The 26935-nt window shown below is 43.8% G+C and overlaps 1 protein-coding gene across 7 annotated transcripts in view; it reads right to left on the bottom strand.

Moving 5' to 3' along the window:
* Nucleotides 1-2967: 2967 nt before the first annotated feature.
* Nucleotides 2968-26935, bottom strand: part of LOC131301533 (uncharacterized) — a 66823-nt gene continuing 42855 nt past the window's right edge. For all 7 annotated transcript variants that reach the window (XR_009191320.1, XR_009191319.1, XR_009191322.1 and 4 more), the window contains one exon: nt 2968-3376. Coding sequence is in view for 1 of the 7 variants with exons in the window: in XM_058327888.1 (XP_058183871.1) it covers nt 3254-3376 (123 nt within the window). In the remaining 6 variants the exon portion in view is untranslated. The remainder of the gene's footprint in view (nt 3377-26935) is intronic.

The following is a 26935-nucleotide window of genomic DNA, read 5'->3' as shown; positions in this document are numbered from 1 at the left end:
GAAAGTCTCCAAGGTGTAGAGTTCTCCCTGTTCATCTATAAAGTCTAACACATTATACTAGCATCGCCACCAGTATAATATGCCAGGGTCACCAAAGGTAACACCGTGAGCTACGAAAGCTCAGCAGAACAATCTCATACTCGCTAACTCATAACTTACACATAATAGGGCATAGAATCAATGAGATCCACAAAGTACATGTGTATTTAACAAAACAATTAACAATGACACATCCACATTCACTGTTCAACTAACGTTGGTGTCTGTGATTTATGAGTTTCTCCTACGCGATATCTCGTAAACCGTGTCTCCATTTTCCACTTTTCATTTCCCAAATCAACATTTCCAAAATCATTTTTACACACCCAACCTCGGTTCTGCCGCTCCGGGTTCTCGAGTATCCGCAGAATGGATTCCGCCACTCCGGGTTCCTATTGGCACACAATTGGTATTGGCACTTCTCCGCGGTAACCAAGCCACACACCCTACCTCGGTTCCGTCGCTTTGGGTTTCCGAGTATCCGCACAATGGTTCCGCCGCTCCAGGTTCCCATTGGCACCTCTCCGCGGTAACCAAGCCACACACCCTACCTCGGTTCCGCCGCTCCAGGTTCCCGGGTATCCGCACAATGGCTCCACCGCTCCGGGTTCCCATTGACACACACACACCACACAATGGGCTACCACGTTCGGCCTCATTTGTGGTTTCAAAATATTTCTTTTTTCAAAACGCATCTCATCATTAACCACACCCTAGGTGCCATGTTTCTACTTTCTCGATTTCTGTGTCTTGTTTTCATGCAACGACTCTGCGGTAGGACTTTTCATATACGTAATCATAAATCATTCATTGTAATCTTGAAACTAAACTAGCAAGATCATCCAACTCTACATTAATCATCATGCTCAATCCACAACTTAAAGCATAACGCCACATGTACAAACGCCTTTGGAGTGAAAATCACTTATGCTTTAGCACACAACAAGACAAGTAATTCTAACAATTATGTATACATGCTCATGACCATCTTAAGATCAAAATACATATACTCCCGATCAAGTTAATATTTCAAAAATCCGTTCTTTCCTCCTTTGTGGGAAGTTCAAAACAACATATGTTTATTGAAGTAAAAGTCATGTGTTCAACATATTCATGCCACCATTAGCAAAATAAATTTACTAGCTATCTTTCATGCATTTCGAACATTATAAGCAATTAAACAAACTTTATATATACTTAGAGAGAGTGGTTAGGGATATTCTACCGTTCTTCTTGGCAGTAGGGCGGCTACAGAAAAAAAAGTAAGTACGTCGGACGGAGTATCTTCCTATGGTGAGCTTCCGGTAGCTTCGAAAGAGAAAGGTTTCTCTCGAAACTAGCCCTTGACTACACTACTAAACTTTTTGGATCGAGAGGGTGGTTTAGGATGAGTTTCTTGAAGAACTTAGGAAGAACTCAAGAACAACTCAAGAACAAGAAGAACAAATGCAAGGATTCTAGAGAGAGAAGTTGAAAGATGGAAGGTGTGAGTTGAATGGTAAGTGAGGGGTGCTATTTATAGCAAAAGTCTTGGCTTCCATTGGCAAGACTAACTTCTATTATCCAAGGGATAAATTTTTCCCTAGCAATTATTGTCCAATGGGTAAAGGGGTAATTATGATAGGTATGGCCTTGAAGTGACAAATCATGAAGGGTTTTTGGTCTTGTCTTGTCCTAGGATGGCTTGCTTGCAAGGAAGAACAAAATAAAGTCTAGAAATGGGACTTAGGTTGAGTGTGAGAAGGGCTAAAAGGGTAGCTTGTAAAAGTGCCCAAAACACAAGCACACACTTCACTCCTCCCTTTCTCTCCCATTCGGCCTCTCTCCCTCTCTCCTCTCTCTCTTTGTCTCTTCCTCTCTCTCTCTCTTGTACCAAGTATGTATGTATGTATATGTATATATATATGTATATATATATATATATATATATATATATATATATATATATGTACATCTAGGAAAATCTTGGAAAGTAAGTTTAGGAGGGGAATTAAGTTCAAGGCTATTCTTCCTAGGCTTGCATGCATGAACTCCTACAAAAATCTAGGAAAACTATTTAAGGAAGCAAAATGATGGGATTTGGTTTTGACTTGGCTAGTCAAATCTATGTGTACTTCTTGGATTTTGGCAAGACTAACTTCTATTACTCAAGGGATAAAATTTTCCCTAACAATTATTATCCAACGGGTAAAGGAATAATAATGATAAGTAAGGCTTGAAAAGACTAGACATGAAGTGTAATAATTATCTCCCTAGGTCTAAAAGGTTCAATTAGGGTTGGAGGGGTTCATAAGGCTCAAAGATGGTCAAAATGTTTATCTACAGTTAGGAGAATGTAACTAGGTGAATTGGTAGTTAGGTTTCTCCAACTAATCGGTTGGAAGCTACTCGTACTTGCCATGTAGGATTTCTAGCAAAGAAATATAATTTTAGGATTTTATTTAACTTGCTAAGAAAATATACAAGTGCTTCTACAAGCATACTTGTCTTTAGAAAAGGACTAAACTGTTTGGGACGAAAAGATATAATTTTATAAATCTCAAATCTAATTATGACGGATTATTAGAAATAAAAACAAAATTTTAAAAGAAATCCAAGTAATTAAAATAAAATTTAAATATTTAACGAAATTTTTATTTATCGAAAATCATGGTCGTTACAAGTTTCCACAACATCCAAGGAATGCTGTAAATTCAAGGTTTACGAGCTTCTATTATTCACCATAAATTTTTGCCCCGCTATCCATTGTAAATTTTTTACAACATTTTCGACCTGCTATTCCAACTGATTTTTCGCAGGTTTCTTGACTTTATACAACCTACAATCCAACCTGAATAGCAATCCACATAACAAGTTCATGCAATGCTTAAAAAAAAGAAGATGGCAGCTCCAATGACTTCCTTGGCAATACAAAACAAACAAAATGTCTCCGAACATCAAAGTGATTACCATTATAAAAGAAATTCAATATACTAAATGTCCTTCCAACATTTCTATCTAGTACAAGCCTTGTCTCCAAATATCAACAATAAGGCCTTCCAAAATATCTATGTATCCCAAAAGTGGAGTACAAGCCTTGTCATCAAATATCAACAAAAAGGCCTTCCAAAACATCTATGTATCCCAAAAGTGGAGTTCAAACCTTGACACCAAAATATTAATAAAAAGGCTTCAACCAAGACAGTCCTTCCAAAATCTATCCACCCCATAAGTATCAACAAAAAGGCTTCAACCAACCAAGCGATAATGACAGCCACCACACTAGCAAGATCATACCTATATCTTCAGCAAAAAATTGCAAAAAGTCACAACAACACTTCTTTATCAACCCATAAACCTACATATGGTAGAAGCAAACATTTTAATTTGATGGAGTCATTACAATTTCTACTAAACATTTCAATTAGAAAGAGCATCTTCTTTCAGATTATTTGAAGGTGAGCTTGGTGTATCATGTTCAATTTTTTCCATATCATCCTAAAAATTGCATAGTAAAAAATCATTGTAAATGACCAATGAGACTGTGAACATATATAACAAGTAAAACACACAAATAACGAATGAGTCTGAATTTAATGCTTAAGCTACCTCTAAAGCATGGATACTCTATTTTGGCCTCCGTACCACATATCGGTATCCGATACGCATACCGTTACTCTCCTTACGTATCGTGTCCGTGTCCCGTATCTGCATCTGTGCTTCTTATCTTGGACTAACAAGAGAGGTGGTGGTGGGTATAACAAAGTCAAGCATGGCTCATGAATGCTAATTAATACTACAGTACGACTACTAGATTGGGCCGGTTATGACTCCTATCTTGATGCTTCCTTCCGAACACACAAACACTCAAATAGTGAGCACAACTTGGGTCTTAACCAAGGTGTGCGGACAGTCGTGATTCCCATCCAGATGGTGCACATGGGATCAAAGAAAACTCAACAGTGTAAAGCTAAAACCTGTTACCTTTAGCATAACAGGTTTTTGAAAAAGCTGTGTGAGCACATGCACTATAATTTATCAAATATGCCGATCGAGTCAAGTGGTTAAAATGTCCTTCCTAATGACCCTGGCCAACCCATGTTTATGCTGGCATTCCCCTTGACAATTTCAAAACCACAAAGTTGTTTACTATATTTGTTTCTGTTGGGTCAAAAAACATTACCCTACTCCTACTGCTAGGTTTCAATCACTTTTTTTTTTGTTGAAAGTCGCAACACTTACCCACCCACCCCCTAATGTTTTCAGGTGACAACTCATCAAGATTTAAGTTACTAACAGGTGAGGAAATAGAAATTCCTCACTTGTCACTTGTCAGCATTAGGCTAGATGGAAAACAAAAGGATTAGTTAGAAAAGATGATAAGCATGCAGTTATTAGATACTACTCCAAAACGTGATTTGTGTGAACCTAAAATGAAACAAAAATGAGTTATTTGTTTAATTTGTTTGGACTCCAAGGAAGATTCTAAGTGTTAGACATTTAAGCCATCCTTGCTGGGGGGAATAAGGTACCCAAAAAAGAAACACAAATATCACACAAAACAGTCTTAAACTGAGCAAAAACCACAACAGAAACGCAGCAGAACAGAGCAGATTTTCTGCACACAAGTGAGCTACAAATTAATGTGCAATTTTTCCAGCAGTAAAACAGAGGAGGAAGTAGACTTATTTGGGCACAAGAAAACTGAATTTTCTTTCATAAATCCAAGCTTTACAAAGCTTACTTCACATCCAAAACATAGCACACACAAGACCACTCAAAACCCTTCTTTTTCTCTCTTTACGTTTTTGTAGACACCCCAATCTGGATCTCCAAGTTGTTTTACTTTGTTTTTCGGTTTCTTGTTTCCCCGATGATGAATCAGATCAAAAACAGTTTAGAGAATGAAATGGTTTGAGCTTGAAATGAGTGGAACCTATCCTGAACCCCAAAACCCTAAGTCAAAACCCTGACCTCAAGATTGACCATCGCGCGTTGAAATGGATCTCACGCGCGATGCTTTATCTGCCAGGTGTTGGTCAAAGCCAAAGCCTTGCCTGTTGACCATCTCGAGGGTTGGTTTAACAGTCACGCGATGGTCAACACCTGTCACTTTCACCTTTTTCCAGTTGGATTTTCTGATGATTAGGGGGCTACTGACCTGTGGAACCCCGTTTTCGTCGACTGAACAGCGTTTTGTAGGTGCATGGGTTGCACTACCCTCACAACCACTCCCATCACCTTGTTGGCCTATTTCTCCACCAAAGAAGGCTGGCCAGCCTTGTTGGCTGGTTGCTAGGCCAAGTCCTCCACCCACCAAGCACTCTCTCACCTCTTATATATACCCCATTGGTCCTCAAAGATCAAGGTTACCAAAAAATCAAGCAAAAAAAGGCTACACAAACCCTAAAGCACTTGATATTCCTTTTACTGTTGCCATCTTCATACACTTATTTCACAAGCTCTATCACCTTTTTCAAGCCATTTTCATATCATTCAAGCAAAGGTATAAATTTTCTGCCTATGTACTATTTTGATCCCTGAAGGGGGCTGGCAGGGTCAAGGCTGGTAATTAATACCAGTCATGGCTCTAAATCATGCACTAGCACTCCTACGCGCAATGGAGCCATTCACGCGCACGACTGTCCCAGTCAGCACGCGACGGTCCTCGTGGGGATAGGATGCTAGTCATTTTTTTATTTTCCGTATTGTTATAAATCACTTTGAAGCATGATAAGAATTAATCACTTGACTTGCATCTTAAAATTCATGGTTTAGCTTAGAATGTTTATTTAGTCACTCTAGAATGCCCTTGGGTTGCTTCTGAAAATGTCTTAGAGCCCAGGCATGCAAAGTAATTCCTGGAAGTCCAGTCATGACCCGCACACGATGATCTGACTCCATCACGCGATGATCTGACTCCATCACGCGATGATCTGACTCCATCACACGATGGTCAGCTTGTTTCCAGGGGTCGCCCTTGCATGGGCAGTTTGGCCTTTGGCCTTTGTTTTAATACCCCCCACTGTTTAGGGGTTGTATCTCAATTCCATTTATTGTGTTTGTAATTATTATTTACTTTCAGTACATATAAATTGCTTGGTTTGACCCTGGGTGTGCACTGGTCCTTCCAGAGCCCAGAGGGAGGCAAAACTTAACCTGTTGGGAAGATATTGACCCTCGCGCGATTAAGTGGGTCTGGACTTGTATGCTGGCAGATTCATGCATTCAAGTTGACCACTGTTTGTGTCAAATTCATATCCAACGCACTGTTTTGATATCCAGTCACAGTGTTGGGTTTTATCTCATTTATTTTCTAGTATATTGTTCATCCATGCTATTTTTCAATCACATCCTACAAAATGTTACAGTTTTGAATCCCGATTAACTGTTCCCCCACCCTAATTGGCTAGAAATTGTTTAAATAAAAGAAGAATAGCAAATATTTTAACAAAATGCCTAACCTGGCTCCCGAACCCAGATATGGTTATGACAGACTAGTTCTTTCATTCTTTCAAATCAAACAGCGTGGCACGTGCTTCGAAATACGGTTCCTTGGGTGTCGGACCTTCAAAACCTGAGTGGCAACTCTGTATTTTTGAGACCTTGCCATCCGTGCTCGCGCTCCCTCGATTCCAGGCCCTTGCATTTTTGGAATCCAAAAATTCCAAAGCGCATGCTGCCCATAGTGGCGACTCTGCTGGGGATAATCAAACCAATATTAATCCATGCTTAAAAGTTTAAATACACTTATGAACAATCCTTTAAAAGTCTGTTAAAACGGTGAGCTTCGCGCTGCCGAAGATCGGATTGGTGATTTAACAGGACCTTGTGTCCGGCCAATCTAATCTGGGACTTTTTCGATTGATCATTTGTGTAGTTTCCTTTTCAAATGGACTAAATAAAGTGAGCCAAATTTGAAAAGGCATTTTGAGATTTTGTGATTCTTCTCTTCTTAAATCAATTTTCGGCATTCTTCATTTGCATCGATGTGGGATAAGCCTCGTTGGATCGTTTTGGCAATCCGGCACGGTTTACCGAAGCCCGGGGACCCCGAATGACCAACAACCTTTGACGATGATAAGTCATTCTACTGTTCGACTGTTGCTCTGTGGCTACGCTGGCAGTGGGAGGTATATATTGGCTTTAGTCCGAGGAACCTGTTACAAGCCAAAACCAGCCTTTGCATATACAAAGCACTAGCACTCTTCAAACTAGGATAGGAACCTACAGGGTAAGATCTATTTGCATCTAACCCCATATACTATCTACGTGTTACTGCTTTCCCTATTGCATGAACTGTACATACATTTCGTCTCGCGTAGGAGCATGTTTAGGGCGCCTTTTAGGTGCTCGATCTTCCAAGTCTGTCTTAAGCCTATTAGGACGTTGCTTTTGCCCAATGAAGAGTCGTGCATCACAATGATGCACGTTTTCAATTTCAAGTCCTTAGAACAAGGGACTTTAGAAAAATCAAAAGCTTTCTACACCTTTGCTTGTATGCCTGATTGGGGTTTCAAACAGAAAATAAGGAACAAACACAGAGAGTGCCATGATGCTTACACCAATTAGGTAACAAGTGCCTCGTCACTTACACCGCCCGGCTAATACCGCAGTGCCGCTCATGCCATTCTGGTCATAGTATCATGACTTTCATACCAAGTGTAGGGAGGTATTCCCGAACAGGTACAGTTAGTTGCCGAACACGTGATGTACGGAAGCACGTACTTCATACGACAGGTGGTACCACCGGGTAGGGCGGTGAACGGTGATATGGGCTAGCGACATGAGAAGTCATTTGTCCATATAGTCTGTTCGGCGATTGTAAGGATAAAAGACATGTGAAGTCATTTGTCCAAATATAATGATAAGGACCAGTTGCACGTGAGGTCACAGGACCAGGCAATCTGTTCGACAATGAGATAGCCGAACAGGTAGTGTACTGTAGGAAAGGCAGCCTTAAATGTTAAAGCGGCAGGAATGCTCTAGAAGGTTCCAGAACGGTGTTATTCCGTAAGAAAATAAGATCCCGAGTATATAGGGTCAGGGAAAGACACCCGATGTGAATGGGGATGTTTGGCTAACCATGGAAAAGAGTCCTGGAAGGGTTAAGCTAACAAGACCGATAATGGCACGAGAATCCAAGAGATCCTGGGTTCCTATACGAGATAGGAATCCTAGGGGAACAGGGATACTTGGGCAGCAAGCATCCGTGAATCTATAAATACGAGGTAAACTTGGAGGTAAAAGGTACACAATTCTTGGCATTCTTACTATTCACGTACTGATAATTAGGGTTTATTGACCAGTACGTGATACTAACCTTGGCATCGGAGGGCCTTTGCCACGAGAGGCAGAGGTGCGCTCACCCTTTGTCTGTCTTGCAGATTAGGGTTCCGGTGAAGAGGCACGAATAAGCCGTTGCACTCCAGGTTGACCCGAAGCATCAATCGTTTTCATCCCCATACACCAAGTTGTTCCAATCTCAAAGTTGAAACTCCAAACAGTGAAATAGTGAAAAGTTTAGGTCCTTTTTGACATCCTTTGGGATCATTAGCTTTAGGTAAGGATACACCTTCGAAAAGAATTATGAGGATTCTGGCAGTGTCCGAACATCTTGTGACAGACTTGTCTTCTAGTTCTAGAGTCTAGGGCGACACTGATGACGTTGGCTGTGCTATCACTTTAGTCTTTTATTTAGATTAAAGTTACTGTAGGACCCCTATTGAGCCTTTTCTTACTTTACTGCAAGCAAAGTTCTAAATCATTGCACCGCAACGAAGAATATCGAAGCAGAAAGGCAAACCCACTTTGGAACGTCTGCATCAGAATCCGGTTCAAAGGCTCGTCAAGTTGCAATCCTAGTCAGTCACAACAGAAGACTCTCCGTGTTCTCTGTTGGCTACTCTTTAGTCAGGCTCGTCATCGGTTATTCAGGAAGTGAAACCCCCAATGTCACCAACTCTTTCATCTTCATCCAATTCCTCTGAAACCTCGGTCATGGCAGATCAACCCCAACCACTCACTGTGGAAGCTATGTTCGCAAACCTCTAGAATAGCATCGCCACCATGCAACAGAGAGCTACACAGACAGATGCCAATGCTACCCGATCGAACGACCTCTTTAACACTCGTCTTCTGCCAGTAACAGAAGCGGGAGGCGAGGTCGATGAGGATGTTCATGTAGAACCTATCTTTGTAGAGGATTTGAATCAAGCAGGGCGACTCATTATTCAGCCCAATCTGAGAGAAGCTCGCCCAATAGCAAAAAATCTGAACCCTGGTGTCATTAGGCCTGCTCAAAACCCTGATTTGACCGCTCTCATGGCCAAGATCACCAAGCTGGAGGAATCCATCTGCAATCTGAAAAGATCAGTGCTGGGGGAATTGACTTGGACCATTTTTGTTAGCATCCCAATGCCAAGCTCCCCGACAAGTTCAAAATGCCTGACCTGGCCAAGTTTGATGGCAGTGGTGATCCTAAGACACATTTCTACAGTTACCATGTTGATATGAAGCTCTTATTAGTTGAGCCCGAAGCCATGTCGCAACTCTTCCCTCAGACTCTCTCCGGCCCTGCCTTCCATTGGTTTTTGTCACTCGACATTGCCAAGAGGGGGACTTGGGAAGATATTGCTGTTGCGTTTATTTTGCAGTACAGTTATAATTCCCTATTGAAATGACGACACGGGGAACTTGAAGCCACCAAGATGGAAGCCAAAGAGTCCTTCGCGGACTTTGTCAAGAGGTGGAGGGCCAAAGCCGCCCTAATGACTGAGCGTCCCAGCGAGAAAGACCAACTCCGCATTATCTCCCGTAACCTTCAGCCAGACTACGCCAAACATTTGGTTCTCGTTCAAGCGTCGGCTAACTTTAAAACCTTCTTTGGCTCTGGCTTGGCCATCGAGAATGTGCTGCAAAGTGGTATTCTATCAAGGGGAGAGTCCTATAACCCTCCAAAATCAAAACCTCGGGCATACTCAGGCAACACCAATGCACTATTTGGGGGTGGGACTTTCTCCAACACAGCAACTAGTGGCACCAATACCTTTTCCTCCAATGCCACCAATCACATTGCCGATGTCAATCAAGTGCAGACTCCACAGAGCAATCGACCTCGCAATCAACCTCACAGCTTCTTCGCGTTTGAGGCACCATTATCCTCTGTTATGGAAAAGTTGATCAAGTCAGGGCATCTAAAGCCCCTTGATCCAACTCCTCTACCTAAAAACTCATCACCTAACTTCAAAGCCAATCTCTACCGCGCTTACCACCAAGGGGCTGGCCATCTTACAGACTCCTACTTTCGCTCCGTCATGCAATTCAGGATCTTATAGATGAAGGGACCCTTCAGGCTCCACCTTCACCATCACAAAAACCAAACATCCTATCTAATTCCATGCCCAACCATAAAGCTGTCCCACACATCAGCTACATATCCCTCAGCTCCACTCAGATCAATCCCAACTCTATTATATTCAACCCTACCAACCATATAATCCCAATGAATCAACCCAAACCGATCGTAACCATGCCGTTGGAGCTAGAAGTAGAACTCATGTTCATTGGTGAGCCTTCTTATCCTAATCCAACTCTTCAACTCCTGCAGACAGGTCTCGATCTCTTCAATGAGATCATCAGTGATCTGCATGATGACCCTATTCAGCCTATACGACTTGGTCCTACCTCGACTCGTCGTGATCCTATCCTGATCATAACAGATCCCAGTTCTTCTTGGAACCTTGAAAGCCTATTCAGGGCTGCACTACCAGCATTGTTTGAGCTAGAGCCTGAGCTCAGCATGTAGGCCGTGGGCTAGTCTATAGCCGACAGCGATGATTATGCCGCTCCTTTGATCCAAGAGTGGTACCAACTTGAACTAGAAGGTTTCCCATTGTATCCCAAGTATCTCCCACTCCATGAGCATGTTCCTATTGATCAGGCCTGGAATGAAGAATGGCAGGTTGGATATGACCAGGCGATGCTCGATCCCATCGTATCTCCTTGTATATGGTATTTGAACAGCCGAAACCTTTGCTTCCCGAAGAGGAATACTATTGGGATCCTGAGCCCGCTTGGCAATTTTTGTTGGATTTTGACACTAATCCTCTTTAAGGCTACGCTTTGCCAGATCATATGACTCACTTTGTAAAGGACGATTTTGTTCAGGAAGAGCCTCGCTTTTTAGGGGAATGCTTTTTCCCCTCTACCATCGACAGGCTTGTCAACTCGGTATCTGATGTCGAGCATGACCCTACTTTCTACATCGTTGATGAGGAGCTTCCGCGCCCTACAGTTCCTTTCCCAAGTAGGGAAGACTGCGGTATCGTGGTCATAGACCTTGTCCCGCCGGTCGATCTTTAGGACGTTGACGATATAGTCAATGTCCAAGTTGGGACAGAAGTCTAGACTGTTAATCGCTCTTTGGCTGATGGCAGACTTTAGGACGTTCCTTTGGTTGCCGATCCAGAACCTATTGCAGAGGTCACGGCAGTCAAGGATTCGAACTTCTGGGACACGCTGCTGGTAAAAGACTTGGCTGAAGATTTGGGTTTAGACATGGAAGTGCCTACATTAGCACCAGCAATAGACAAAGGAAAGCGCAAACTGGGAGAGGTCCCTGCTGACATCTGGGATGTTGATCAAGACCCTCAGGTTGTGCCCTATTTGGGGAATGTTCACAATGTTACGAGGAGTGGACAGATTTTTCAGCCTGCTAATTTGCAAGCTGGGAGTTCGTCCAACCCTTCTAACCAAAGGAACGAGCCCTCTACCTTCCCAAGGTCTGCACCGTTTGAGGTACCTGCTGGCACACCAAACGCGGACATGATTCAAAAACTTGAGCGGATTCCCGCTGCTATATCGATTTGGGGACTGATCTGTTCCTCCCGTGAGCATCGTCAGAAGCTTTGCCACACCCTCTCTCGCCTTGAGCTCCAAGCTGATATCACCCCTGAAGCAATGATATTCCTCATCCTCCCACCTACTTCCAAACACACCGTGATCTTCACCGATAAAGACCTACCAGTTGAAGGGGTCGACCATAATCGCCCCTTGCACATCACTGTCAAATGCCGAGGACTCTGGGTTTCGACTGTTCTCATTGACAATGGTTCAGCGATCAATGTTTGCCCTTTGAGGGTGGCTTACCGTCTGGGATTAACTAAGAAGGACTTTGCACCTTCCAATCTCGCTGTTAAGGCATACGACAGCACTCGTCGTGTAGTTGAGGGTATGCTGATGCTCAAGCTCGATGCTGAGGGCTTTGAAATGGATGTTGAATTCCATGTTGTCGACATCCTGGCTACTTTCAATCTTCTACTTGGCAGGCCATGGCTCCATAGGTCTGATATTATGGCTGTCCCATCTACTCTTCACCAAAAAGTCATGTTGGGACTTCCAACTGGCACATTAACTATCTGCGGAGATTTTGGGATTTGCCCGTTCAGAAAGATGGTACTCCTGTTCTAGAAATCATGCATGGCGAGGAGGATGTTGATCTGGGGGGTTTCTCTTTTGATACATTTGGTTCGGTTTTGGCTATCAACGTGGATGGAGACTTCATCATAAGCTCTATTGCTTTGGATATTATGAGGAGGATGTCCTATCTACCCAGGCTGGGCTTAGGGATTCACTAACAAGGGATCCCGAAATTCCCTACCTTTCTTTCCTGCAAGGGCCGCTTTGGTTTGGGGTACATCGCCTCAACCAATGATGCCAAAAGAAGGAAATGTATGGGAAAACCTCAAACCCTCTACGGTGATCTTGACAGCTAGTTCGTGTGCAAGAAAGGAAACACCATTTACACAGGACAGGCTGAGCCCTTTATCGATTAAGAGATCGGGGAGCTGCTACCAGGTTTTGAGATTTTCACTAACGACACCTGGTCGGACAGCGATGAGGAGCCAGCTAGGATGAGATTCAAGAAGAAGCTCAGCCAGCCGAAGGTCAAGATTGACTGACTGGGATCTTTCAATCAAGGAAGCTTGGAGCAGCTATTTCATGCGTTCTCCCAAGTGGGTTTGGCCGAGGAAGCTCAAGAAGCCGAAGTGCTCATGCTCGGGCCCGATGCCCTCGAGGATCCCACCTCCCTTATCACAGAAGCCAAGGGTGGCCTTAAAAATTGCATTTTCAAACCACGCTTAACTTGCATTGATGACGTGTCTGAGTTTGAGTCTGACACGGAGTCTATTGAGTCTTCTGAGTCTAAGTCTAGCTCTGAATCGGAGTTTGTGCCTCTCGGCCCTCCATGTCATAGCTTTTATTTTGAGTTTTACTCTGCTGTACTTGGTAGCCCTGAGGGGTCTTTTGGAATGAAAGAATGTACTTCTGACTACTTTGATGATTTATACATAAACTGTGTCGACCCTGACGATGAAGGGATAGATTTTGATGGGAATATTTCCAAGGAAGTCTGTACCTTCATCGAAAGGGAAGATGAAAGGCATGCTCAGCCATTAAAAGAAGAAGTAGTTTCTTTAAACTTGAAAGATGAGAGTGATCCCCGAATGGTTCAAGTGGGCTCCACCTTGTCCCCGAGGAACATCAGGATTTCAAAGAACTGCTCACGGAATTTGGTGATATTTTTGCATGGTCTCATCAAGACATGCCCGGCATTGACCCAGAAATAGTGGAGCATCGAATTCCTCTACTACCAGATGCTAAACCTGTGAAACAAAAACTAAGGCGGATTAGGCCGGATTGGGTGCAGAATATCAAGGATAAGGTCACTAAGCAGATTGACGCCTGTTTTCTTATGGTTTCTCAATATCCTACTTGGGTTGCTAATATTGTTCCCGTTCCCAAGAAGAACAGACAAATCCGAGTATGCATCGATTTCAGGGACTTGAACAAAGCAAGTCCTAAAGATGATTTTCCCTTGCCACATATCAATGTGCTTGTTGATAATACGACAGAGCATGCCATGCTCTCATTCATGGATGGTTTCTCAGGTTACAATCAGATTCTCATGGCACCAGAAGACTGTGAGAAAACGACGTTTATCACTGAATGGGGAACTTACTGCCATTTGGTCATGCCGTTTGGTTTGAAGAATGCTGGTCCTATTTATTAGCATGCTGCTACGACCATTTTTCACGACATGATGCACAAAGAGGTTGAAGTCTATGTGGATGACATGATTGCCAAGTCAAAAACTCATGAGGGGCATATCCCTGTTCTTCGAAAGTTCTTCGAGCGACTCCGTAAGTATAGAATGCGTCTCAATCCGCAGAAGTGCACTTTTGGAGTCACAGCGGGTAAAATGCTTGGCTTTTTGATCACTACTCATGGAATTGAAGTTGACCCATCGAAAATAGAGGCTGTACTTGAGATGAAGCCACCAGAGTTTGAAAAGGGAGTGCAGAGCTTTTTGGGGAAGGTTCAGTTCATCAGCAGATTCATCAGCAGATTCATCACCAAGTTAACTTTGACTTGCAAGCCGATGTTTCATCTTCTTAAGAACACCCCATTTGTATGGACAGAAAAGTGTCAAGCGGCTTTCATGTCTATTCAGAATTACTTGCAAAATCCTCCAGTTCTCATGCCGCCAGTTCCCGGGAAACCTTTGATACTTTATTTGACTGTGAATCCTTCGTCTATGGGGTGTTTACTAGCTCAATAAGGACATAAGGGTGTCGAAAAGGCCATTTACTACTTAAGCAAGAAAATGGTCGGATGTGAAGAACGCTACACCGCTATGGAAAAGACATGTTGGGCTCTCGTTTGGGCTTCTAAGAAGTTCAGACACTACATGCTGGCTTATCTAGTGAAGTTGATTTTTCGAATGGGTCCTCTCAAGTATCTATTTGAGAAGCCAGCGCTTACTGGTAAGTTAGCATGGTGGTTACTCTTATTGGCAGAGTTTGACCTCGAGTACGTTACAAGGAAATCTGTCAAAGGGCGAGCAGTTACTGAGTTTTTGGCTAATCACCTTGTCGATGGACCAGAAGATTCAGATTTTGTATTCCCAGATGAGGAAGTGCTAATAGCTGTCGAAGATGTGTGGACACTCTACTTTGATGGAGCGGCCAATCAGAAGGGATATGGGATCGGAGTACTATTGATTACGCCTGATGGCTCTCACATTCCGCTCGCGTTCAAGCGCAATTTCGATGTCACAAATAACCAAGCTGAGTATAAGGCTTGTATTGTTGGTATGGAGGCCGCTCTCACCCTCGGCGTTGAAAAACTCGAGGTCATTGGTGATTCTAATCTTGTTGTATCTCAAGCTAATGGGGACTGGAAAGTTCGTGAAGAGAAATTGAAACTTTATCATCAGGACTTCGAAGATCTTATTCCTCGTTTTAACAAGATTACTTTCACTCACATTCCCCGCTTGAAGAATCAATTTGCCGATGCCTTGGCAACCTTGGCTTCTATGGTGGAACTTCCCTTGGGTGTCAGACTCCGCCCTATTTTGATCAAACAGCGGGACTATCCTGCCTATCAGTTGGTCAACGCCATCGATGATGTAGATGATGGCCTACCCTGGTACCATGACATATGGAACTTTGTTGAGAGTGGCGAGTATCCGACTGAAGCTTCTAAAAAGGATCAACTCGCGTTACGAAGGCTGGCTGCCCAATATATCATTTGTGGAGGGAAGCTATACAAGAGATCCTATTGTGGGATGCACAAACTCTGTGTTAATGGTTCTGAAGCCACAAGGATTATGGAAGAAGTTCATGAAGGAGTCTGTGGTCCTCATATGAGTGGTGTCATTCTTGCTAGGAAGATCCTACGGCAGGGTTACTTCTGGTCCACAATGGAGTCTCAGTGTGTGGATTATGTACGGCATTGTCATAAGTGCCAGATCCATGCCAACCTAATGCATGTACCTCCTTCTAACCGCTTTAGCATGACTTCTCCTTGGCCTTTCTCTGTGTGGGGCATTGATGTCATTAGCATGATCAAACCATTTGCTTCGAACAGTCACAGGTTCATTTTAGTAGCGATAGATTACTTTACCAAGTGGGTGGAAGCTTAGTCCTATAAAACTCTAACTGCAGTTCAGGTTGCTCACTTTATTAGAAAGAACATCATCTATCGATACAGTGTACCTCAAGCGTTTGTGTCAGATAATGGGACGCACTTCAAGGGCAGGGTTTTGAAGCTTTTTAAGGAGTTCAAGATCCAGATCCATCATTCGACGGTCTATCGTCCTCAAACAAATGGAGCTGTCGAGGTGGCAAACAAGAATAGTGAGACGGTTATCAAAAAGTCCGCTAAATCTGCCTGGGACTGGCATGAGCAACTACCTCTAGCACTTTGGGGGTATCGGACGTCAATTCGAACATCGACAGGAGCGAGACCCTATTCTTTAGTTTACGGGATGGAAGCAGTACTCCCCATCGAGCTTGAAGTACCATCATTGAGAATCATGGTAGAATGTGGACTCATGGAATCTGAATGGCTCAGCAGGAGGTTCGTTGAACTCATGCTCTTTGATGAGAGGAGACTTTGTGCCTTGTATCATGTTCAGGGGTATCAGCAAAGGATCACCTGGGCATTCAACAAGAAAGTGAAGACTAGGGACGTAATCGAGGGGGATATGGTTACAAAGGAGATTCGGGCGACTGTATTCGATCCCCGTGGCAAATTCCGTTCGAAGCGTTCGGGGCCTTACATCATCAAGACAATACTTTCTGGGGGAGCAGCTCAACTCATAGACCTCGATGGCAACGAGTTCGCCACTTTGGTTAACTTGGATCAACTCAAGTGTTACTATCCCTGAGAGAAGCTTGTTGGGCCGAAAACCACAAGGGTCGGTGGTTCCAAGCAAAAATTAGAGCAAGCCTACTGGATCGAAAACTTGAGAAGGTGGTTTATGCAAAATAAATAGGCAATAATCAAAAGCTCGCTAGGCTGAAAACCCGAAGTGGCAGCACTAGGCAAAAGTTAGAGCGTAAAAGGAGAGCAAAAATACTTGAGCGAACCTTTGCTTGAACTACGTTTTGACCTGATTCCTTAAAAGAGGATACGTAGGCAGTCTCTTCGTGAGATTTGGTCACATTCCATCAACTTGATCCATGGTTTGCCATTATGGAATTTCCCTCAACGTTCAAAGCGACATGGTGCTCAACATTTGGATCAAAAGGAGAAAGCTTTAAATCTTTCAATTTTATTCAAACTACTACTTTTATTACACAGCTGAGCAAAGTCTTTAAAACAGTTAAGCATAAAAATAGAATAAAATGCTAGAGGCCTTAATGGGCTCACAGTTTACTCTAGATCATTCGAGTCTTGTCAGGAGTCAGCCAACATTTTGCCTCTTTGCAACTTCTCTTCTTAGCCATGCTTTATAGCGATGCTTGAGTTCTGTGATGAAATCTGGTTTCGCTCCACCAAGTTGCCTCAGGCCCCAATTGTGCTCATATCCTGTCAGATTTTTAGGTAGTGAATGCAGGGATATGGAAAGTCTCAACCCTGGCTCTATGTAGCCCTTGATTTATCCCTAGTTTACGGAGAATGCGACCGGGAATGTAGAATGTGAAAGCAATCAGTCCGGCTATCACCATCCTTTCTAAACAAGCAAAATTAATGGCCATGTCCGGTATGTTTAGGGCCTCATGCCTCCAGAAGATTTCATTTGGCAACAGTTCCTTCATAAATGTGTACCACTAGTGTACGGACATCTAGGGGTAGATCATTCCTCGCTGATGCATTCGACTAGGCAGGTGAGGCCAGTTTGCCTCTGGTGCTGTGAGCAGTCCCAATTTGTCTAATAGTCATAGCTATACGAGTGAGTGAAAAGACAAGTAAGGAGCCATATAAAACTTGAGTGAGAAAACAAGTGAGGAGCTCCGATATAGCCTAAGCCATGAGATGAGGTAAAAGGTAAATGTGTGAAAGCTAGAAAAGGTGAGCTGAGTGAGAGTTTGCCTGCAGTAGGAGTGGACTACTGCCAAATATGTCTGTTTGGCCAGTAGAAACCAAATCCAAGCCTATGAGTGTTTCTACTAGAACTAGCGGCACCACATTCCTTCGAGCACCCATTTGAGCGGCAACGCTCACTGGCGAGGGGTTAATCTACCCATTTGGAGATACTAGTAAATTGATGGCCAGCACACTGATTGCCAGGGCAAATCAGCGTTGAGCCTGCAAGGCGGTGTCCTTTGTGTTGCCTTCTAGCCCATACCACTCCATCAAGCGCATGACATTGATCTGCCCCTCAGTTAATAGGCTTTCGGCTGCTCCTTTGGAGATGTCAAGACATGACTGCAGAAGTTTTGCCACGCTCTTTCTGTAAGGTGGCATGACGATCACGCTCGAAGCGAACCCCTGAAGGTATGCTTGGAATTCCTCCACAGTTGGGCACAGCTCGATGTCCCCGAACCTAAAAACATGAACCTCCGGGTTCCAGAATTGAAGGGCCGCCATCAGAATTTCAGGATGGACCCTCACATTTTGGAGAAAACAAAAAGCGGCCAGCCCATGGGACCGAAATGAAAGCCAATCTCCGGCTACGAAGGCCATTAGCCACGGACTGATCAAGATGGGAAGGTTATTTGCCATTGTGAGGGTGGTGAAAGTTTTAACTTTGGAGGGTGTGCCTCACATTTGCAGGGACATGACTTTTTATAGCCAAGCTTTGGAAAATATCCATGCTTTTTAGGCCAAATATCTAGGCAAGGTGGCATTCCCCCCCTCCATTATAAAGGCACACCTGTGAGCTGCCCTAGAGGTGCCTTGGTCGGCTAAGGACAATGACAAGGCTTTTTGTGCCTTAAAGATCTGATGTGGTCAAACAAAGGTGGCTTAGCAGGGACTATCCATTGCGTGATGGTCTCATTCCATCGCGCGACTAACTCACTCCATCGCGCGATGATGCAACCTGCAATTTGACAGTTTGCAGCAGCTACTGTCCAGTTTTGGTCATTTTTCGTTCCGAGGGGTATTTTCCAGTTTTGATGGTTCCAGCAAGTCACTATAGGTATATGTGACTGTGTCCAAGCATCGGATTTGAAATATTGTGTTTAACGAAGATTTTGGACCCTCGGTGACCCATTTCAAGTTCAAATTAGGATTTCGGGTGATCAAAATTTGTTTGAGGCTTTCACCCTGTTCTCTCATATCGTACATGTCATATGGACCTAATGTGACTATACGGAGGTGTCGATTTCAGTCCAGGACATAATCGAGTCGTGTTTTGCATCCCGTGTCCATTTTTATGTCATTTTTGGCACTTTTGGGTCTAAGTTTTGCTCCGGGATGTATTTTTTAGTTCCGTTGATTTGTGCAGGTTATATTATGCATATTAGGTCTTACAAAAGCATCAGTTTCTTCTCAATTGAAGTATTTTGAGTTTTGGCCTATTATTGCCCAAAATTTCATTTTATTTCCCGTATCCTCGTTGTTCTTAGGATATATTTTCCATTTTCTTTCAAACTAGTCACAATCTGTACATGTATATGCGTCTGTGAGTAGTCTCAGTATGTCATCAATGCAAATTTGGTATTAGTGGTGAAGTTTTTATCTGCTCTAATCTATTTGAAGAGTAAAGAAACCATGAAATTGCAAATTTTATAGCTAAACCATGATCTATCAATGTCAAAATGAAGAAAGTTGCTGCATGTACGGCACTTCGGTCAATCAAAGTCATCATGTCTAGTTGGGCACATAAGCCCGCAAATCAAAAAGGCACGCAGGCCTCAAAATGACTATCAAATGTCAGCTGGAGTCTGTTCGCCCGCTATCTGCCTATCTACTTGGGCACGTAGGCCCGAAAGCAAAAGTCAAAAGTGCAGAAAGTAAATGAGGCTTCATAGTAGCCCTCAGTTCTCTCCAAGCCAGTCGTCGTTGTCTCTCTCTCTAGGATCCTACTTGTATCCAGGATCATCTGCGGTGTCATTAGAGCCGCTGTCGTCGAATGACCCCTCTTCTCCCTCTTCTTCCTCTTCTCCCTCTTCCTTATTTTCTTCATTTTCTTCTTCTTCTCTTTCTTCCTCCTATTCATCCTCCTCCTCAAAGACCTCGGGCAGGATTAGTCGCTTATTGCGGACCGGCTCTTCTTGCATGGGCTTCTGGCACATCTTGATTTGGTACTGCTCCACAGTGCGTGCCACTGCCTCTCTGGCTACTTCCTCGCTTGCGATTGTCGGCTATGGACCTCTCGTCTGTCGCTTGGTAGTGATAGAGGAATAGGAGTCCTCGTTGCCAACTTCTTTTGCGGAGGATCTCTGGCACTTTTTCTCCTAGGGGCCGCCTGTCTTTGTGCCTGCATTGTAAATTTTTAAGCATTAGTATACATTGTGCATATTGTATCTCAAATGTCTAAAAAACAGGAATGATCAACTTCAAAATCAATGGCTATCAAAGATTATTATGTATTGAGCAAGGATGCATATATCAAGTATTGAAAGTAGGAGTGTATTGTTTTCTGAAGGATATACCTGAGATCTCTGGACCACTGGCGGTGACGTGGGTGCTGGATAACGCAGGTCCAATGGTAGACCATTTGCAGCTCTTCTCACCATGCTTTCCAGCGCAAGCATGCGTCGAACAGCCTCGTTCACCCACTCAGTTGGCACCTGCACTAGTGATTTGGATTTATCAAAGTAGTTCAACAACAATTCAGTTCTATTGAAATGCAATAAAAGGAAGTTACTGTAACAGCCCTGATTTTTGGTAGGTAAAAATTTCATTAAATATTTGAATTTTATTTGAATTACTTATTTTTACTTTCAGTAATCCGTCGTAATTAGATTCTAGTCCTTCGGGGCCAATCGAATTAGATTCCAACCGACTACTTGGAGGAACCGAGCAACCAAACTCACCTAGTTACTAGATGAACCTTTGAACCTTTTGCCTTTACCCATTGGTCAATAGATGTTAGGGTAATCTTTATCCATTGGACATTAGGCCTCTCATTAAAATATTTTGATAGTACAAAGATATAGTATTTTAATGGTGTATATTCACATGTGCAAAGTACATATATGCATTGTTTATTGGGGATTCTCCCACCCTTTTATTATCCATTGGTTATTAACCACAAGGGGAATTATTACCCATTGGGTAATAGCCTTAATCTTCCAACAAAGTACAAGGCTTTGTTTTAATAATCAAGATTTGGATTCCCATGTACTTTTATGCATTATAATATTGGGGTATATCTAAACCCTAGATTTTTCAAAGTACTTTATTGAATAAAATAGTACTTGTACTTTATTATTATTTTAATAGGGAGAATCCTAGCCTATTATTTAATTGGGGTACTTAGTACCACTTCTATATTTAAATATTGGGCATTTGTACACGTGTATCAATACCCTAGATTTGCAAAAGTACAATATCTATTAGTTTAATCAAACATGTGCCTAATTAGATTTCTTTAATGGGGTATTTGGATTTGAAAATCTAGTACTTTTGTACTTTTATGTTATTATATGTGTATATATATATATATATATAGTGTACTTTAGAGAGAGAGAGAGAGGGGGAGAGAGAGAGAGAGAGAGAGAGAGAAATGCCGAGAGAGAGAGGGAGAGGGAAGCCGAGAGAGAGAGATAGAGGGAGAGAGAGAGAGGAAGATTGATTGTACCTTCCATGATCTTCTTCATCCTTTCAAATCCATGGGTAAATATTCTTCCTAGCCTAAATCTACCTCCCAATTGTCCTTCTATTATTGTTTAAAGACCAAATCTTGTACAAATTATCCTTTCTCTCCATCAAATCTTCCAAAATCTTCCATAATCAAATCTTTGGTACAAAACTTAGCCATGCAAGCCTAGGGTTAGGCCTTGATCTTCCAAGATTGCATGACAAGTGTCAAAATTTGAGGTATGGAGAGAGAAGGGGGGGCCGGCCTTGAGAGAGGAGAGAGAGCCAAAGTTTTGGCTATAAATAGAGCCATTCCCATGCCATTGCAACTCACACCTTCCATTCTTCAACTTCTCTCTCTAGAAGTCCTTTGTTCTTGCTTTGTTCTTCTTGTTCTTGAGTTCTTCTTGTGTTCTTCAAAAAACTCATCCAAAGCCGCCACTAAACCGCCACTCGACCACCCTCCGATCCAAAAAGCTTAAATAGTTTAGTCAAGATTAGGTTTCGAGAGAGACCTTTTCTCTTTCGAAGCTACCGGAGACCACCGTAGGAAGTTACTCCGTCCGACCACCGATTACCGTCCGTAAGCCATTACTACCACCTAGAAGAACGGTAAGGAAATCCTTACTTACTTACTTACTTACTTACTTACTCAAGTATAACGTTGTTGTTTTGAATTTCTAAGAAAGAACGATTTTCGAAAGTTAGAACGTTACCATGTGAATCGAAGTATTCGTATTTTGATATTTCAAAGAGTATGAGTTTGTATACATGAATTGATTGTGTTACTTGTGGTATATTATAGAGTTGGATGATCTTGTTAGAATGTTTCATGCTTACTTTTGTCCTACCGCGAAGTCTTTGCATGTAAACGAGACACGAGAACCGAGAAAGTAAAAACATGGCACCTAGGGTGTGATTAATGAAAGGAAATGTTTTCCGAGGAAGAAAATATTTTGAAACTACATTATGACCAGTTTTGGTGGCATAATGTGAGTTGGGTGTGTGTGTTCCAATGGGAATCCGTAACAGCGGAACCATTGTGAGGATGTGTGCGTTCAAATGGGAATCCGAAATAGCGGAACCATTGTGAGGTTGTGTGTGTTCCAATGGAAATCCGGAATAGCGGAACCATTGTGAGGTTTTGTGCGTTCCCATGGGAACCCGGACCGGCGGAACCATGGTGAGGTATGGCTTGGTTATCCGCGGAGAGGAGCCAATGCAAGATTTTGTGTGCTAATGGGAACCCGGTGCGGCGGAACCATTGTGAGGATACTCGGGAACCCGGAACAGCGGAACCGAGGTTGGGTGTGTTAAACAAATGATTTTGAAAGATGGATTGGTATGTGAAAATGTTGACACGGTCTACGATGAGTCGCGTAGGAGAAACTCAAAAAATCTTGGACACCAACGATAGTTGATTAACGAAGATGGGTGTGTCATTGTTAGCTGTGTATACATGTATCATGTGGAAATCGATGATTGTATAACCTATTGTTTATAAGTTATGGGTTAGTGGGTATGGGATTGTTCTGCTGAGCTTTTGTAGCTCATGGTGTTACCTTTGGTGACCCTGACATATTATATCGGTGGCAACGCTGGTATAATGTGTCAGACCTTGTAGATGTTCAAGACGAATAGTTCACTGTGGAAGCTTTTGGAGCAGAGGAGCTTGTTAGGATGGAAGAGCAGGCAGAGTAGTATTAGGAACCCTAGTTTCCTTCCTTATTGAATAAATGTACCCTTTACTTATGATGTATTTATGATGTAATAATGAGCCAGACTCTCTTTATTATGTAATAAATGCCTCATTAACGTACCCAAAAATCGGGGCGTTACAGTTACAATGTCTTACTGGAACAGTAACTGGTGTAGGCTCAGTTCTGGCAGGGACTAGGTATAGCTCAGCTGGGTTGCCTTGGGAGTCTACCACTGCAATCTTCCACAACAGCTCTGGTGGCCCACCTCTCACGGGTCCACTTAAGCTCCGTCTCTCATGGCCCTCGCCACCACTCTGTCTCTCGACAACAGCTCTCCACTCCTCAGCAGCACCACAAGCTTGATTGCGGACTTCTTTGAAGTCCCGAACTCTGAACGGCTTCGCCAAATGCTCTCTATGGTATGTGGCATAGTTCATGTCAGGACGTAAGTGGCGTGCCAGGTCAGTGTCTGGCTGTGTGAAGCTCTCCAGCTCGGCCAGTGTGTAGTCCCCTGTGTGTGAGGCCCGCGGTGGAAGTGGCCCTGGCACCTGGAACTCGACGTAGCCAAATGATTGGCGTGACACTCGGTCACCAAAGTACCATTGCCAACCAAAGGATGACTCCAGCAATACCCTACTAGCCATGATGGTCCTGCTCCTAGCCAAGTACTCAGGCTCTGGCCCTGCCATTCTCCAAGGATCCCACTCGATCTGCACACGAGAAAGGCAAACAATGCAAGTATTGATTAGCGACAGCATTAAAGCAATACAAAGGCTATGTACTTTGCTCGATGAAGTTTCGTGTTATACCTATGAGGGTTGGAGCTCGTCTAGGTATATTCGAAAGCCGTTCAGATCGCCCCTCCCTTTCTTCTCCCCCATGTTCTTCTTGCTCCAAATGCGAGCACGTGGGAGGATTCTCAAATCTGAACACTTGGTCGCTGGGCAGCACATGTTCAAAACCTTGTAAGCCCAAAGCTGCATGGTTGTCAAACAGATCAAATCATCAGTTTATGCAATGATGCAGTAAAGCAAGTTATGTAGTCAAATGGATACAAGAGTAATCTGAAATTGTGCTTTGCTCTATTGAAATTATACCTCCCAAATTCTCCAATACCTAACAGCACTCTGCTCTGTCCTCGACGAGTCTCCCAAAAAGCCGTAGGCTGTACCAAGTGCCGCACCACCGCAGTCAAAATGTGAGGCTGTTCTCAAGTCCCTCAGTGCAGGCAAGTAAGACATGTGAACCTTGCTACGTCTATTTGGGTACAAGGAGGCGCCAAAAAGGTACAACAAGTATGCTCTGGCCATCTGCTCCGCCTTTTCTTCCGTTGTCACCTTTTTCTTGAGGTACCTTATGAATTGCCCATACCTCGCCATCCCCTCCTCGATCTTCGGTACCTCTCCCAGAAACCATGCCAGTGCCATCAGGTCCTCGTGAATGCCCAAGTCAAATGGGATGGGCTCGCTCCCAATTCTAAAACCAGTGATTGTAGCAAAGTCAGTAGGCGTCAATGTCATCTCCCCAGGTGGAAGATGAAAGGTATTGGTAGTGTCCTTCCACCTCTCGGCAAGCGCCACTAGAATATTATGGTCGTTTTTGACCGGAGTAAGGGTCTGTATGAACTCACCAAAGCCCGCCTCATCCACTAACTGCCTCACTCTTGTCGGCAGGTTCTTGTATAACTCCAAGGAACTGCACGTGCCTCCAAAGCCGCGAATATCTCTCTGCTTCGCTTTCGCCTATTTCAAACACGAAAACAAACAATATAAGGGATGTGTTAGCATGCAAGGCTTTCATTCTCAAGTTCTAGGTAATCATTGCAACCTGGTAACAGATTGTTGGTTCAAGTTATGATGTTACATGCTTGACATTCGATGTGTGAATTATGGTATCACAACTTGGATTACTTCAAGGGTTATCAAATGATTCTCAAAATTCAAGCGTATGCAAGTAAATATGGATTTGAAGCTACAAAGGGGGTTTTCTAGGAATATACCTCTGTCCAGCTGCTCGAAATATGAGTCTCGGGATCTCTCAGGACAAGCTCGGCGTTGTACTTTGTTTGCCGTGGCCTGTATGCCGCAAAGCCTGACGGCACAAACAAGTGTGGTGTGGGTGGCATGTACCCCTCTGCTATAAAAGGAAGGCGTCTCGCCCTCCCGGCCTCCTCCACTGCGGTCACCCTAGGCCCCTGTGCCTCCGCTCCAACTCTCTCCTCGGCCTCCATGCCTTTCAAAGCCTCCTACTCCTCGGCTTTCTCCCTCTCGGCCCTCACCGCAGCCTCTAAAGCCACTATTTCCCTCTATCGCTCCTTCCGAGCCTCCAAAACTGTAGCCCCAATTGCGGGGTTCTCCTCGAGAAGCTGAGCTAGCCTCTCGTCGCTCAAAAACTCCGCGACATCTTATTTCGTGATTGGTTTATGGCTTGATGATGTCGTCGCTGGCCGGAATAGCACATCCTCTTCTCTATACACAAAAGGAACCCCCGTGGTCTCCTCCTGCTCGGCCACCAAGCCTTTGCCTCTCGCCGGATCCCTCGACGGAGACCTGCTCGGCCCCCCGCCATCACCATTGGCACTACTGCTACCAACGTTTCCAGAACCACCTCCAATCACCACCGAGCCGCTCACAGCCATGCTTGGGTCCAATGGTCGAACTACGGGTCCCTCGACCCTCGGCTCCTCCGTCGCGCGAGGTACTCCCTCTGTCGCGCGATGCTTGCCTTCGCTTCCAATCTTTTACTGCTGGCTTTGATCGCCATCGCCGCTGCCTGTGGCCACTGCACCAACACCTACGGCCTCCTCTGTCGCCGTTTGATCTGCTGTTTCGATCTCCATGGGTCCTCCCTCGTCCTGGGACGATCAACTACCTCTCTTCCACCGCCACCATTGCCGTGTTCCACCATGGGTGTTGTTTCGTGCGTGGGTTTGTTGGTTTTGGGAAGAAATCCTATGTTTGGGAGAGATTGAGAGAGTTTGAGAGTAGAGGGAGGTTTTGAATGTTTGAAACCGCTGAGGACTGGTTTCTGTAGCATCCCCGGGAAGAAAAGGGGAAGAAACAGGTTTTGGTCGGGTCAGGGTTTTTCCCAGATCCAAGACCTAGCAAGCCTCCCTCAAGCGAGGGAGTGATTCCATCACACAACGGTCCAATCATGTTTATCTCTCTTATGGAGCCCCATGAGTTCTTATTATGGCATCGCAACAATTTTGAGGGTCATCAGGAATTAATACTTGTTCATCTAGAACATTTTATTTCCCCAGCAGTGGTTCGCCTGCACATGCCCCAAATTTCAGACGATCCATTCGTCCAATTTCCAATCAGCGACGATCCATTCGTCCAATTTCAAACGATCCATCCATCCAATTTCAAATCAGCGACAATCCATTCGTCCAATTTCAGATGATCCATCCGTCCAATTTCAAATTAGCAATGATCCATCCGTCCAATTCCAATTTAAGACGATCCATCCGTCCCAGACGATCTATACGTCCGATCCCAAATTTCAGACGATCCATCCGTCCAATTTCAGATGATTCATCCGTCCAATTTCAAATCAGCGACGATCCATCCATCCAACCCTTTTATTCCCCAGGAGAGTTCACATCCATGATTGATCTATTCTCCAATTCATCGGTGCACGGTATTTTTATACACTCGTTTGCATTTTCCGTT

Source organism: Rhododendron vialii, chromosome 9a, assembly GCF_030253575.1.
Source record: "Rhododendron vialii isolate Sample 1 chromosome 9a, ASM3025357v1".
Lineage (NCBI taxonomy): Eukaryota > Viridiplantae > Streptophyta > Magnoliopsida > Ericales > Ericaceae > Rhododendron > Rhododendron vialii.
Note: the sequence above shows the minus strand (reverse complement) of the source record. Positions and strands in the feature narration are given on the sequence as shown.